This window comes from Microtus ochrogaster, chromosome 2 (genome assembly GCF_000317375.1).
Source record: "Microtus ochrogaster isolate Prairie Vole_2 chromosome 2, MicOch1.0, whole genome shotgun sequence".
NCBI classification, from domain to species: domain Eukaryota; kingdom Metazoa; phylum Chordata; class Mammalia; order Rodentia; family Cricetidae; genus Microtus; species Microtus ochrogaster.
In genome coordinates this window covers 67455467-67467988 of record NC_022010.1, presented here as the reverse complement: position 1 = coordinate 67467988, position 12522 = coordinate 67455467, and the positions used below count along the sequence as shown (strand labels likewise).

General features: G+C 45.1%; 2 protein-coding genes across 3 annotated transcripts in view; one reads left to right on the top strand and one right to left on the bottom strand.

Annotated features, from left to right (window-relative positions):
* The window catches only part of Dtx3l (deltex E3 ubiquitin ligase 3L), an 11737-nt gene extending 8779 nt beyond the window's left edge, over positions 1-2958 (bottom strand). The window contains exons 1-2 of the mRNA XM_005345094.3: positions 2757-2958; positions 73-287 (exon numbers count right to left, since the gene is read on the bottom strand). Of these exons, the coding sequence (XP_005345151.1) occupies positions 73-287; positions 2757-2940 (399 nt within the window). The 5' untranslated portion in view covers positions 2941-2958. The remainder of the gene's footprint in view (positions 1-72; positions 288-2756) is intronic.
* A 97-nt stretch (positions 2959-3055) lies between these two features.
* Positions 3056-12522, top strand: part of Parp9 (poly(ADP-ribose) polymerase family member 9) — a 34653-nt gene continuing 25186 nt past the window's right edge. Inside the window, exons 1-5 of one of the 2 annotated variants that reach the window (XM_013352391.2) lie at positions 3056-3122; positions 4084-4303; positions 5454-5556; positions 7255-7288; positions 10449-11368. In XM_013352391.2, the coding sequence (XP_013207845.1) occupies positions 5542-5556; positions 7255-7288; positions 10449-11368 (969 nt within the window). In that variant the 5' untranslated portion in view covers positions 3056-3122; positions 4084-4303; positions 5454-5541. Of the gene's footprint in view, positions 3123-4083; positions 4304-5453; positions 5557-7254; positions 7397-10448; positions 11369-12522 lie in introns of both variants that reach the window. The other variant, XM_026786366.1, reaches the window with a different exon arrangement.

Below are 12522 nucleotides of genomic sequence, written 5' to 3'. Positions count from 1 at the left end.
AGATGGAGGTCTGGAGCTTGGAGCCTCAGCTGGCTGTGTCAGAGATGGAGGTCTGGAGCTTGGAGCCTCAGCTGGCTGTGTCAGAGATGGAGGACTGGAGCTTGGAGTCTCATCTGGCTGTGTCAAAGATGGAGGTCTGGAGCTTGGAATCTCCTCTGGCTGTGTCAGAGACGGAGGACTGGAGCTTGGGTCCTCCACTGGCTTTTTTGTGGTTTCCAGGAAAATGGTCACAGGTTTGCCAGCAACCTCCATCTGGTGCTCTCTCTTTTTCAGTACTCTCTCCTTAGCTTCAGGGGAGACATGAAACACACATTCACAGGGAAATGAGAGAAAATTTACAGATGACCCCCAGTGTCCTCTCTGGGTTGATTCTAGGAACTTCTGAAGACACAAAAATCCAGAGATGTCCCTTATATGCTTAGGACTTTCACACAAGCTATCCATATTCTCCCATGTGCTTTTTGTTTGCTTGCTTATTTTTAAAGATGTATTTATTATGTATCTAGTGTTCTGCCTGCATGTATGCCTGCTAGAAGAGGGTACCAGATCTCATTGCAGATGTTTGTGAGTCACCATGTGACTGGGAATTGAACTCAGGACCTCTGGAAGAGAAGCCAGTGCTCTTAATCTCTGAGCCACCTCTCCAGCTCTGATTGTTTGTTTTTGAGATATAGTCTTACATCCTTGCTGTCCTGGAACTCCCTAAATAGACCAGGCTGGCCTCGAACTCACAGAAATCTGCCTGTCTCTGCCTCCAGAGTACTGGGATTAAAGTCCTGTGCCTGCACACATGGCCTCCCACACACTTTCAAGAATCTCTAGACAACTTTAATCCCTCACACAAGGTAAACACTCTGGAAGTACATATTATGTTGTATTGTTTAGTTGGATGAATCCTATAATGCAGCACTGTTGCCTAAATTTCCTCAAGATGAAAATGTTCTATCCTGCAGGGATGTTCCTAAAGCCAGAAGGTAAACAAGTTAAATTAGCTGCAGGAAGTCTCTGAATCTGACCAGATTTCCTAGGTTCCTCCCTGCTAGAGTAATCAATAAAGACTGCTGAGAGTCGCTCTGAGAATGGCAGGACAGAGCTTGCAAGGAAGACTCAGAAAAGCAGCACTGCAGAGGAGACTCTCTGACAAGCCAAGCTGCAAGGAGACCAAGACCAGACATCTGCCTGGAAGAACAGAAACCCTCAGAGCTATTGGAGGAGGTTTAGATCCACGGAGGCACCTAAAAAGGACATTGTCCCAGCTGCTGAGCTGCCTGCAGCCTATGCAATGTGCTTCAAGTTCCCAGCTTTGTGAGATGTTACCCATGCTGACCTGGACTTTGGTGATGCAGGTGTCTTTGAGTCATTTCAGCTCCTGTAAATAACCCCTCACCCATACTCCAGTAAGGAACCTCAATAAGCTGGGCGGTGGTGGCACACGCCTTTAATCCCAGCACTCAGGAGGCAGAGGTAGGTGGATCTCTGTGAGTTCAAGGCCAGCCTGGTCTATAAGAGCTAGTTCCAGGACAGCCTCTAAAGCTACAGAGAAACGAGAAACCCTGTCTCAAAAAAAAAAAAGAAAGAAACCTCAATAAAAGTCATTAATTCACCATGTTGGGCTTTGGTAGGATCCTTCCTTTGATTTGGTCCTTATCTGAGGTGAGTGGACATGTGTGTTGTGTCTCCCCAGGAAGAGTTCTGTGTCCCAATAAAAACAGAGGACCTGAGCAGTTGTGTATGGCATTCTTGAATAGAAGGTTGTTGATGGGAGAAAGTTATCTGGAACTCAAAAATAGACAGCTTAAGTTTTACTGTAGAACATCATTTGGTTATTAAAAGCCATGTTTCTAGTCTGCGTATGGTGGTATGCACTAATAATCCTAGCACTTTAAGGGTAGAGGTAAGGGTAAAGGGGATCACAAGTTCAAGGACAGCCAAGAGGACGTAGCAAGACGCTGTCTCAAAGTGGTAGTGGTGAGGGCAAGTCTATGCTTCTGAATTGGTCTTAAACTCTCATCTCAATGACATAGAATGCTATTTTATAGTTAACTGAGGAAATCCCTGCCAAACTAATAACCCAAAAGTTCAGAATGATTTAAATGTATATACAATAGCTGTTTCACAGAAAAGAATATATGATAATATTCCCATTGTGCATCTCCAAGGAATTTTTCTTTTGACTTTATTTTAAGTGACCATAAATTACTTTTGTAATTATTTAAAAACAAGTTAATGGGCTGGGTGCTGGTACGTGCGCCTTTAATCCCAGATGTGCCTTTAATCCCAGGACAGCTAGGGCTGTTAGACAGAAAAACCCTGTCTCAAAAAACCACTTCACCCCCCAACAAGCAAATAATAACAAACAACAAGCAAATCAGTGGAACCATTATTTACAACAGGAAAGTGCTTTGGGTGTAGCTCAGTTGGTGGAGCTCTTGCCTAGCTAGCACTGGGTTCAGGGTTCCCGCCGAGATCCCCGCCCCCACACTTCCCTTTCTCCTCTCCAGTGGGACTGCAGGGAAAATTGGCAACGCAGCTAAAGGAAACTATCCCTAGGAAGTAGCCAAACCAAGTCAGGGGCTGGGCACGTCTAAGGCTCTGTCCCCCACTGTCGGATGGAGAAAGTCTGTGGGCGGCAGCGGCTCCCACAGGCAGTGCCACACTCCCGTGGGCTCTCCTCGGAAGCATGAATGGATCTGTTTGGAAACCTCATGGTCTGCCTTTGCACCCGACCCTGGCCCGGTTCTGCTGTCCCGACTCACCTGCCCTTTCTAGGAAGTTCACCTCGAAGGTGCCGGGGGCGCTGGGGCCCAAGGGCCGGACACGGCACTCCCCGCCTTCGGAGGCCCGACTCTGGAAGTATATCTCTAGTTTCCTGTGGGCCCGGGAGATGGACTCCGGCAGCCGCACGAGTAGCGGGGACGGCGGGCAGGGACTGGAAGCCATGGCTGTCGGCGTCTTGCTCGCTAGGGGCTCAGGGACTTTGCACAGTCCGGACAGAGCAAAGATTTATTTTGCCCAGAAACCCGGGCTGCAAAGTTTCAGTTTCGTTTCCCAGAAGGTCCCTCCCTGTTCCCCGCAGAGCCACCTCCTTTCTTTCCCTGCGGTCTCCTAGGGCCCTCGCTCCGGTGAGTAGTTTGTACCTCGGGCGGTGGGCTCTTGGGGGAAGTAATTTCTCCGGGGTCCCAGGTAGTCTTTTTCCTTTCCAAGACCGGAAGAGTAGCGGGAACCGGGATCCCAGGACCAGACCTTCTTAAGGGAGGGTGCAGCAGAGTAGAAGGATAAAAAGTTTTTCCCATGTTTGTGCTCTTTGAAACTATATTGTTTGGATTAATATTTCCTGAGATGTGATTCTGAATTCAACTTACAGTTACTAGTTTTCATAGAAATTGAGGGTGTTTACCTGGTTGGTGACCGGTTAGATGGGTACTTAGGAATTTTCTGCTTTGGGTCCTTAAGATAGCCAGCAACACAGATCTGCTTGCTGTCCTGAGTCCCCAGAGAGTGAGGTGGAGAGGCACCTGACCACGAGTAGGTACCTGTGAACAAAGCAAAAAGCCAAGGCCTCCAAGAGTTAGTTTCAAGCCGAATCTTAAGGTAAGGTGGGGGAGGGGAGGAGAGTACCCCAGGCCGGGAGAGTTAAACTCTGAGAGCTCAGTCCCAGGCCTGGGAGCAGATGAGATAGGTCAGGGAGAGGATGAAGAAGGTTCTTTTAGATCTACAGTCTCAGCAGAAATGCAGTGGAGATTATGTGTGTTAACTGTAAAGTTTACACACATCGTGATGGTTTAACTTGTTACAAGGGGACGGTTCATCTTGCCAATTTGACTACATCTGGAATCAGCTAAAACCCAAGCTAGCTGGGTAGAGCTTGTGAGGAGTTTTCTTCCTTCTTTCCTTCCTTCCTTTTTTTGTTTTTATTTTTCTAGATAAGGTCTCTCGTGTAACAGCCCTAGCTGTCCTGGAACTGGCTCTACTGTGAACCAGGCTGGCCTTGAACTCCCAGAGATCTATCTCCCTGTGCCCCGCCTCCCCAAGTCTGTGCAACAAGTCTGGCTGTGAGTGATTTTCTTAATTGTATCATTTCAGGTAACAGACACACCCTAAATCTGGACCACACCTCCTGGTAGCAGTCTATAGAAAAGGACAAGGAAAAAGGAAGCTTTTGCTTCTTTGCCTGCACGCTTCTGAACAGACAAATGCGTGTCACGAAATAGATGCCCTGCAGCTGTCTCCCGGGAACCTTAGAAGTCTTCTGTGAAAACAACACTGCCCTCTGGAGGCAAGGCGGACCTTGTCCCCGCGGTCGGTTAGTATCCAGCTTACTCAAGATGAATGTATGACCAACTGTGCTGTTTTGTTATTTTTTTCCCAACTGCGCTCTGGTGTACAGTTTTTCTATTGCATAGACATTGTAAATCACTCCAGAGAGTTAACGATGGCAGCAGTTTTAGACCACTGTATTGTACATTTTAGTCATGAGTCTGTTCATAATCTTTAGTTTTTTACCTACTAGGCTAATATCATGGTGTTCTCCAGAGTTTCCGACTTTGATCTAGATACCCTTAGGTCAGAGCCCCTGCAGGTTCAAGCAGTTTTCGTAGTCCTCAAACACTCTGGGGAACCCCACTGCTCAAAGACTGCTGTTTGGAGACTTTTTCAGTCTCACCACTTTGTTATCACTTTTTAAAGACAGCAGCCCCGTCAAGGCCTGGCTCCTATCTCATTTCCATAAAGCTTTTCCTAGTCCAGCCACTACAGCTCCCTGCCCCCATCCTGACTTCTCTTAGGATGTAGATCAAAATTCAACAGAAGGTAGACAGTAACAGCAGCAAAATTACATGCCAGTCCTCATCATCGACACGTTAACCAAAAATTATTTTCAGGTCTCCTATGGTATGTTCTTTTTTTTTCTTCCACCCCGCTCCTCTCCTTTTTTTTTTTTTCCAAGACAGGGTTTCCCTGTAGTCTCGGCTGGCATGAAACTCTGTAGACCAAGCTTGCCTTGGATGCCTTGAACTCAAGAAATTCAGACGTCTATGCCTCCCAGGGCTGGGATTAAAGGTGTACACCACCATACCCATTCCATATATATTTGTTGTTTGTTTCATGACAGGGTTTCTTTGTAACAGCTCTGGCTGTCCTGGAACTCACTTTGTAGACCAGGCTGACCTTGAACTCACAGAGATCAGCCTCCCTCTGCCTCCTGAGTGCCGGGATTAAAGGTGTGTGCCACCATGCCTGGTGGTCTATTCTTACAAGATCCTCTCAGTTTTAAAAGCCTTTAATCCCAGCACTCGGGAGGCAAAAGCTGATAAATATTTGATTTGTAAGCCAGCCTCATCTACTTAGCAAGTTCCAGAGTAGCATGATGAGTCCCTATCTCAAAACAAGAACAAAAACCCAAATTCCCTCACTTTTTGGTCGGTGCTAACTGTATGCTTTCTATTTGATCCCAGAAATAGACCACCCTCTCCAGGATCAGCAGACTACGCCTGGAAACACGAACTGGTATAAACAGCTAAAGACCCACGTGAGACCCAAAGGATGGACTTTAACATGGTAAAAACATAAATACCTTTTTGTCATGAAGTTCAGTCATTACATGAAGAGTTCTTTCCCCAACAGTAAGAAATCTGGGGTCTTCAGTTATAGCTCGCATCTTCATGGTTTTACTAGCTCAATGGAAGCTTCTCCCAGGGCCTGTACAGATGGCTCAGTGGTTAAGACTGTATACTGTAGATAACCTAGGTTTGGTTCCTAGCACCCGCATGGTAATTCACAGTGTTGCCTGTAGCTACAGTTCCAGGGGTCTGATGCCCTCTTCTAGTCTTTGTTGGCCCCTACACGCATGTGGTATACACAAACTCACGGAGTTTTTTGGGGGGGCTACAGAGATGGCTCAGTAGTTAAGAGCACTGGCTGCTCTTCCAGAGGACCCAGGTTCAATTCCCAACACCCACATGGTGCCTCATTGTCTGTAACTCCAGCTCCAGGGGTCCAATGCCCTCTTTTGGCCTCCATGGCATGCATATGATGGACAGATATACATTTGGGCAAAACACCCATACATATACAATTATATTAATTTTTTTTTTTTTTTTTTTCCTAGTACTGTGAAAGAAATGGAAAATCAAGAGTATGCTAATATAGTTAAATACCATGGCACACACCTGTGATTCCAGTAGTCAGGAAGCTGAGGCAGAAGAATCACCATGTGTTCCAAGCCAGTCTGAGCTATGGAGTAAAACCCTGTCTCAAAATTCAAAGCATAAAAAAAGAATAATACATCAAATACTTATCTAATTAGCAGAATCAATTTGGGGATGGATGACCTTTTTTTTTTTTTTAAAAAAAAAGTCATCTCCTAGAGTAGGAATGTATCACAGATGATGAAGGGACTGTCTACTGTGCATATGGCCCTAGGTTCAATTGGGCCTGGTAATGGTAGCAAGTTCAAGGCCAGGCTGTGCTGCCTGAGATCCAGCCTGGGTCACCTCCATGACATGTGGATTTTCCTCTGTCACTCAGCAGTTGTCTTTCAGGATAGGTAAGGAGCGCTCAAGGAATGAGAATGGGAACAGAGAAAGGCACCTTGTCGAGCAGATCAGAAAATTCCCATTTAATGTTTGTGTCATGAAAGAGGTGAACGAAGTGGGTCCTTACAGATGGGAGGAGGGGCAGCTGGTGAAGCTCACGTCCTGTGTATTCTGTTCTGGCTAGGGAAACGCCACAAGGCTTTGGAAACTGGACTCTGTTTGAAAGCTCTGGCTCATTTTAGTTGAGGCCTCTGTGCCTTCTCAGGGTGTTAGCCTCCAGCTTTTATCTTCTTCTGAATTACAAGTGCTTCAGCTGAGCCTGGTAGTACACACCTATAACCTGAGTGTTCAGGAGGCTGCGGTAAGAGGAGGACTGCTGGGAGTTCAAGGCCAGCCTGGGCAATTTAGTGAGTTCAAGGCCAGCCCAGATACAGCATGAGATGAATAAGCAAAAAGTGCATTGATCTCTAAGGGACCTAGGATTGGTACTTGCAGCATTTAGTATTTTCAGTGTTTCAGGCATACAGGCTAAAAAGAACACTACAAAAATCAACAAACCAAATAATGAATCTACACAAACAACAACCAAGGCATTTCCTTCCCCAACCCGAAAACCAGTGCTCTGAGCAGCGCTTCCTCTTCCTAGAATGCATATACTGTCCATCATCTCCACTTTTGCAGCTTCGAGCTATTAAAGGAGCCGTTTTCATGTTTTTCACAGGGTACTGGAGCAGCAGCTTATGCTGAAAGACCAGGTATGATCGCCTCACTCTCACTCTTATTTAAGAAAGGCTTTGCTCATCTCTTCCCTCAGTACAGAAGAGGGCACACGGAAGGAGACTGCCTCCCCCTCGGGGGCCCAGGTGTGTGACTGCAGGCCCTGAAGATGCCAGCTCCTCCTTCAGAAGGGGAACTGCTTCAGAGGCACTGGGACAGCTGAAGATGTGTTCTCTTTGGGTCCCCACTGTCCTTTTCCCTTGTTGGCAGATATGATACTCTTTTCTCTATTCACTTTGTAGATCTGCCTGGCCAGAACTCAGATCTGCCTGCCTTAGATCAAAGGTCCGCATCACTACTCTCGATCCTGTGAGATGCTTCTGACCATAGCTCGACAGCCAAAATGGGCAGGAAGGGTGATCAAGAGCTAAAAGAGCCAACCTGCCTAATTCTAGGGGTGGCTCATCAGAGGTTTCCCGTCAGTGCTCAGGCCAGTTGAGACCAGCTGCTTAGATATGGCTTCTTTCGGGTGGAGAGGTCACCAGAAGCCTTTCTTGGTGGCTCAGACTAGAAACGGAGTAAATTACTACATTTAATCTGTTTTAGGATGCATGTTTTCTTGCATTTTGATGTCTCTGAAATGATCTCCAGTTTCACTGACATTCATCTTCCTTTCTCAGACACAGAGGCTGTGTTGGTAACTCATTAAAGACTCGACACTTCTCTTGGGATAGTTAGACCAAGGGCAAGCTCAGAATTGAAATCTCCACTTCTCTGCGTGTTCTTCATCTTTCTGTAGTTTGTGGTCTGTAGTCTGTCTCTTGTGTGTGTCTGTGTCTGTCTGTCCTTGTGGTCTGTCCCTAACATAGGGCGTTCTGTTATTTGGCAGCACAGAAAACACAGTATGGTAAAGGAATTAAGAATTTTTTTAAGAGTTTTAGAAAGAGAAGAAGTTACTTTACTGACCCCAGCTGACCCACAAACAGATGTTCCCTAACAGATGTTCTCAATCTATATCCATGCATTGCTTCCAGCAGTTAGGAGTTACTTTGCTTAAGGTTCCCTTCAACCTATTGACTGCTTTCAGCAAATGATTACCACCACACACACATTATTCTGGGTCAAGGTCATGGAAGAATCATAGTTTGAGATTAAAGCTATGCATTTAGTTTAAGTTATAAAAAGGGATTGCATAAGTATGTATACTATTGCATAGTAAGATTGGTTGGTTGCATTTTTTAAAAGGTTTATTTATTATGCATACAGTATTCTGCCCGCATGTATGTCTACATGCCATGTATACAGTATGTATAGTGTATTCTGCCAGCATGTATGCCTGCCAGAAGAGGGCACCAGATCTTATTGTAGATGGTTGTGAGCTGCCACGTGGTTGCTGGGAATTGAACTTGGTCCTCTGGAAGAGCAGCCAGCACTCTTAACCTCTTAGCCATCTCTCCAGCCCTACACTGTTTTCTTAAAGGCGAGATTAGAAGGCTGGATATGCAGTAGAGAAACAGATTGAGTACATAATTTTAAGTGATTTCTAGGTGTATTAACTTGGTTGCAAGGTCTGACAAAAGTTCAGTTTCTGAAGGCAAGAGGGATTTTCAGAAAAACGTATGTATTATCATTACTCCACAGGTTGGGTTATCCAGAAACTGGATTCTGAGGTGGAGTGAGGCATATAAAAAGTTTATATGAAAAAAAAAGAGAAATCCACCAGGCTGTATGAAGATCTGTGCTAGGTGGGTGTGGTGGTGATCCCAGGGTTTAGGAGGTGAGGAAGGAGGATTATAATTCAAGGACTACAGAGCAAAGTCTTGTATTATCACCACCAACAATAAAATTGTAATGGTAACCCCACCACCACCACCAAATTGAAGTCTCTGGCAGCCTGAGGTGTGTGTTAGAGGTGCCCCACAGACAGAAGTGGCCTTGCTTGGCCTTTGGTGATCAGGGGGCTGCCTTGAGAACTGTGGCTAGTGCTGAGGTGAACTTTAGTGGTAACAGCAACAGACTTTGAGATAACTAGATTTTCCACAAGTCAAGGAAGAAGTGAAACATCCTATATTTCATAGTGTGAAATATGCAGTAAGTGATATTTATTTTTAAAGACAGAATCTTACTATGTAGTTCTGACTGGCCTGGAACTCACAGATTCTGTCTGCCTCTGCCTCCCCAGCGCTGGGTTTAAGGAAAGGCATGCACAGCATAGAAAATAATTTTTTAGTTACTTGGTTATAACTCTGTGCTGATTTTGACTGTGAGGACCTGAGTACGTGCCATGAGGCTGAGGTTGTCAGCCTTCTACCCATTGGCTATCCTGTGTTGCCCATCTTCCCTCAGTACAGCTCTGAGCAGTGACCTGTGGGAACAGGAGCCATAGCTCCCATAATGACCACTCTAAAACTAGATCTAGAGTTATGTGATCTGCTCAGCCCTCAAGTAGAGTTAAGCTTCATTTGCTAATCAACACACACATTATCCTTTTTTGTTCTTGTTTTCCTGTCTTAGTTTCTTACTTTCTCTCCTTATCCAGAACCCCTGGTGTTTTCTAGAATCATTTCTTAAACTACTTACACTCTAAAGTCTTACTTACTTCAGGATTTTCTTCTAAGCAAACATAAACCCGGGCACTAAAAAAAGTGAAGAAGTGTCGGGTGTGGTGGTACAAATCTTTAATCCCAGCACTTGGGAGGCAGAGGCAGGCAGATCTCTGTGAGTTCGAGGTCAGCCTGATCTACAGAGCCAAGTTCCAGGACAGGCTCCAAAGCTACAGAGAAACCCTGTCTTGAAAAAATAAAAAAGTGAATAAGTTACAAATACAGCTTCCCCATGTTTTTGATTCATAATGAAGTCATTTAAGTATGTATATGCACTTGGCATGAGTCTTCCCCAACTCACAATTTTTACATACATTCAAGACCTTCTTAGCCCCGGTACAAGGTTTTCTCACTTAGAGGGGTCTGACTAAATGCCACACACAAGCCTGAGCCCTTTTCAAGTGACTTGGCATTGAAGACTCTTAGATGTCTTTGGCCTGACTCCACTTGTGGATGAAAAGCAGAGTCAGCACAGAGGGGAGTGGAAGGTCATCTATCTTTAGAAGAAACTCAGTCTCGTGTGGAAAGAAAGCAGGTCCTTTCCAAAAGAATCGTCATTCATTGCTTTCTTCTTTTATCTCTTCTCCTTTTCCAGCCAACGATTCTTTCAGTAGATGGCTAATTCCTGTTAAACACAATGTCTTCGAAATTTTAAAAAGCAATGAGAGTCAGCTATGTGAAGTCCTCCAGAATAAGTTTGGGTGTAGCTCTACCCTGAGCTGTCCAGTTCCAGCAGGAAACAGCGCTCCTGCTCAACAGGTCTTCAGAAGGAGGCTGATCCCCGGGATAGAGCTATCTGTCTGGAAGGATGACCTCACCAGACACGCTGTTGATGCTGTGGTGAACGCAGCCAATGAAGAGCTTTCACATGGAAGTGGCCTGGCCGGGAGCCTGGTGAGAGCTGGTGGTTTGGAAATCCAAAAAGAGAGCAGACGCCTTGTTGACACCTATGGTAAAGTTCCAACCGGTAAAATAGCTGTCACTAAAGCAGGAACGCTTCCTTGCCATCAGATTATCCATGCCGTTGGACCTCGGTGGACATCATGGAATGACAAGACGACAGCTGTTGGGTTGCTGAGACTTGCCATTAAAAGCATTCTAGACTATGTCTGCATAGAAAACATGTACATTAAGACAGTAGCAATTCCAGCCCTGAGCTCCGGAATTTTCCAGTTTCCTCTTAACTTGTGCACACAAACAATTTTAGAAACTATCCAGTTATATCTCCAAAAGAAGCAACCGATCAGTGATTTGAAAGAGATTCATCTGGTTAGCAATGAGGACCGCACTGTTGCTTCCTTTAAAGATGCAGCAGAACGCATCCTGGGGAAGGATGAGCTGAGCCTCGGGATGAGTCCAGGAACTACCCCTTCTTCCAGTGTAGAAAGCATCCTGGGGAAGAAGGAACTGAGTCCCTGGGAGAGTTCAGGAACTACCCCTTCTTCCAATATGACACTTCAAGTTGGCCCGGGCCTGACTCTCCAGATTGTCCAAGGCTTCATTGAACTGCAAACAGTAAGTCTTTGGTTTTGGTTTCTTGTTTTTTTTTTTTTCTGATGTTGTTCTTTGTTTTCCTAGCTGTCCTGTAAACCAGGCTGACCTCAAACTCACAGAGATCCACCTGCCTCTGCCTCCTGAGTGCTGGGATTAAAGGTGTGTGTCACCACCACCTGGCAAGTCTTTGTTTTTATTCTCTGGCACTGACAAAGTGGAATCCTGGAATGAATGAATGAATGAATGAATGATTTATTTTTAATGTATGAGTACTCTGTCTGCATGTATGCCTACATACCAGATCCCATCATAGATGGTACTGAGCCAGCCACCATGTGGTTGTTGGAAATTGAACTCAGGACCTCTGGAAGAGCAGTCAGTATTCTTAACTGCTGAGCCATCTCTCCAACCCCAAATTAATTGTTAATTATTAAGATATTTAAAGTGGAAGACCATAGAAAGTATCTTTTTGGGGTTAAGAATGTGGATGTTGGGGTTAGGCCATCTGGATAAGAGACCACCTTCATTAGTTCCTAACTCAAATACTTTCTCCCAGTCTTCAGTCCTTCTTCTGTAAAACTTGACATCTGAAAGTTGGAATCAGCATCCAAGAAACACTTACAATACTGTGTGGCACATGGTTAATATGGAAATTAAAATTAGGCTATTATTCTTAGGAATCATAAGGAGTTAGAATCCTCTTTGATCCCAAAGAGCTTAAGCTCCTTTGTGTGTGTGTCTTTGTTGTTTTTGAAACAAGAAAGTTTTTTGCCGTGTCACCAAGGACTCAGTCCTCTTGCCTCAGCCTCAAGCACTAAATTTTTGTTTTATTTTATTTTTCTATAGAAGCCTGGCTGTCTTGGAACTCGCCCTGTAGATCAGGCAGGTCTTGAACCCCACCTGCCTCCACCTCCCGAGGAGTGGAACTAAAAGCTGCTGCGCCCCAGCTGAGCACTAGAGTGAATGAATTGTGTGTGTGTGTGTGTGTGTGTGTGTGTGTGTATAGGTGTAGGTTTGTGTATGTCTCTGTGTGCTTGTGGGTGGAGTTGCACACCTTGCACAGGTGTGTAAAGGCCAGAGATCAGCCTTGGTTGTCTTCCTAAAGTACTGTCTACCCTTCTTTTCTTTCTTTCTTTTTTTTTTTAAAGATTTATTTATTTATTTATTTATTTATT